General features: G+C 36.4%; 1 protein-coding gene across 1 annotated transcript; it reads right to left on the bottom strand.

Moving 5' to 3' along the window:
• LOC113035400 (uncharacterized) lies at positions 1-1,501 on the bottom strand (the record flags this gene model as incomplete). Its single annotated transcript, XM_080288324.1, has 2 exons — positions 1-1,009; positions 1,150-1,501. Coding segments are annotated over 2 exons (771 nt in total), but the record flags the coding sequence as incomplete, so codon positions are not given.

The following is a 1,501-nucleotide window of genomic DNA, read 5'->3' on the forward strand; positions in this document are numbered from 1 at the left end:
ACTTGGTTTTTCTTACCAGATTATTCTTGTTCTTAAATAATGAAAAATTAATTAGAAGAAAATGAATTCATAATGAATTAGCATCACATACCAGTGCCGTCCCTGATGATTCTCTTTTGGTCCATTCTGAAAGAGAAAAAAGAACTTACTCTCAAAGCGCGACTGCAGTGTCGTCAACATTTAACGTTAAATTATGTAAGAAGAACGAACTGGTTTCATCAACGGTGAGCGCAAACTTACTGGATCCTTTGAGCAAAAACCAAATGACCAAGCTCACTGTTACAAAGAAGATCAACAAAGTCAAAGAGATGATGAGAACTGTTAGGGAACCACTGTGGAATAAAAACAAACAATTATCATTTCCATAGGTCAAAGTTTTCACATAATGGCAATAAATACATAGCGTGTAACCACAGTTGTATAGCTAGTGCATGTCAGTGCAGTCCTTTTGACCTTGATTGCTCATCCTGATCTTTAGTACTTGTTTTATCTGGGAAAGACAATGAATCAATAAACAAAAAAAACTGTGAGATTCAGTGAGGAATGACTGAGGCTACGAGCAAGAACAAACTGAATAATATTTTCTAATATCACATCAAAGCATTGATAATCATGATGCATGTGGAATATTCATACAAACATATTTCAGGTTCAGAGTTGTTGTACTTACTGGGTGTGAAAGTTTCATTCACAGTTAAATGCACTGGCACCTGGAGGTCTCCTTTATAACATAAGTACCATCCGCTGCTCTTTGTGGTCACTCGACTCATGGTGACAGTGAAAACATTGTGGGCACTTTCATTAATGCTCACTCTTGTTCCATCTATTGATCCAGTTGGCTGTGTTACACACTCGCTGCCCAACTTGCACCACTTTATTTTCCCAGTTTGTGTACTGTAAAACTTGATGGTGATGTTTCCTCCATTAAAACCTGTAATATCCTGATGATCCACATAGAAACTGGGTGGACCTTGATGGAGAACAAGTAGTAAGTTGTTACTAGTCTTCTACTTTACATTTATAGCTTCTTGAGCATTTTTTAAAAACATGTTTATCATGACTCACATAATGATTCTAATATTACAACCAAGTCTTTCCTAATATTTTGGCTTATTTGAAATGTACTTGAATGTACTTATGGATTCTTACCCCTGGTGACAGACAGATGAAAATAGACTTTCACATCTTTCCATATCCCAGGAATCTCCACAGCACACCAGTAATGACTGTCCTGATCTGCGTTTAATTTTTTAATAGTCACAGTGAAGATTCTTTGTTTTTTGTCATCAGAGATTGAATATTTTCCTGACTGGCCTGGCTGGTTTGTTTTTACTGCATATGTGCATTCTCGATAATAGTATCCTTTACACAGATATTTAAGATAATTTTCGTACTGGGAGTCATAAAGACATGGGATGGAGATAGATTCTCCAGCTTTCACTGATACTTGACTGACTGTAGTTAAGCTGTGATCTCCTGCAACAAGAACAAATAAAGTACT

Source organism: Astatotilapia calliptera, chromosome 13, assembly GCF_964374335.1.
Source record: "Astatotilapia calliptera chromosome 13, fAstCal68.1, whole genome shotgun sequence".
NCBI classification, from domain to species: Eukaryota; Metazoa; Chordata; class Actinopteri; order Cichliformes; family Cichlidae; genus Astatotilapia; species Astatotilapia calliptera.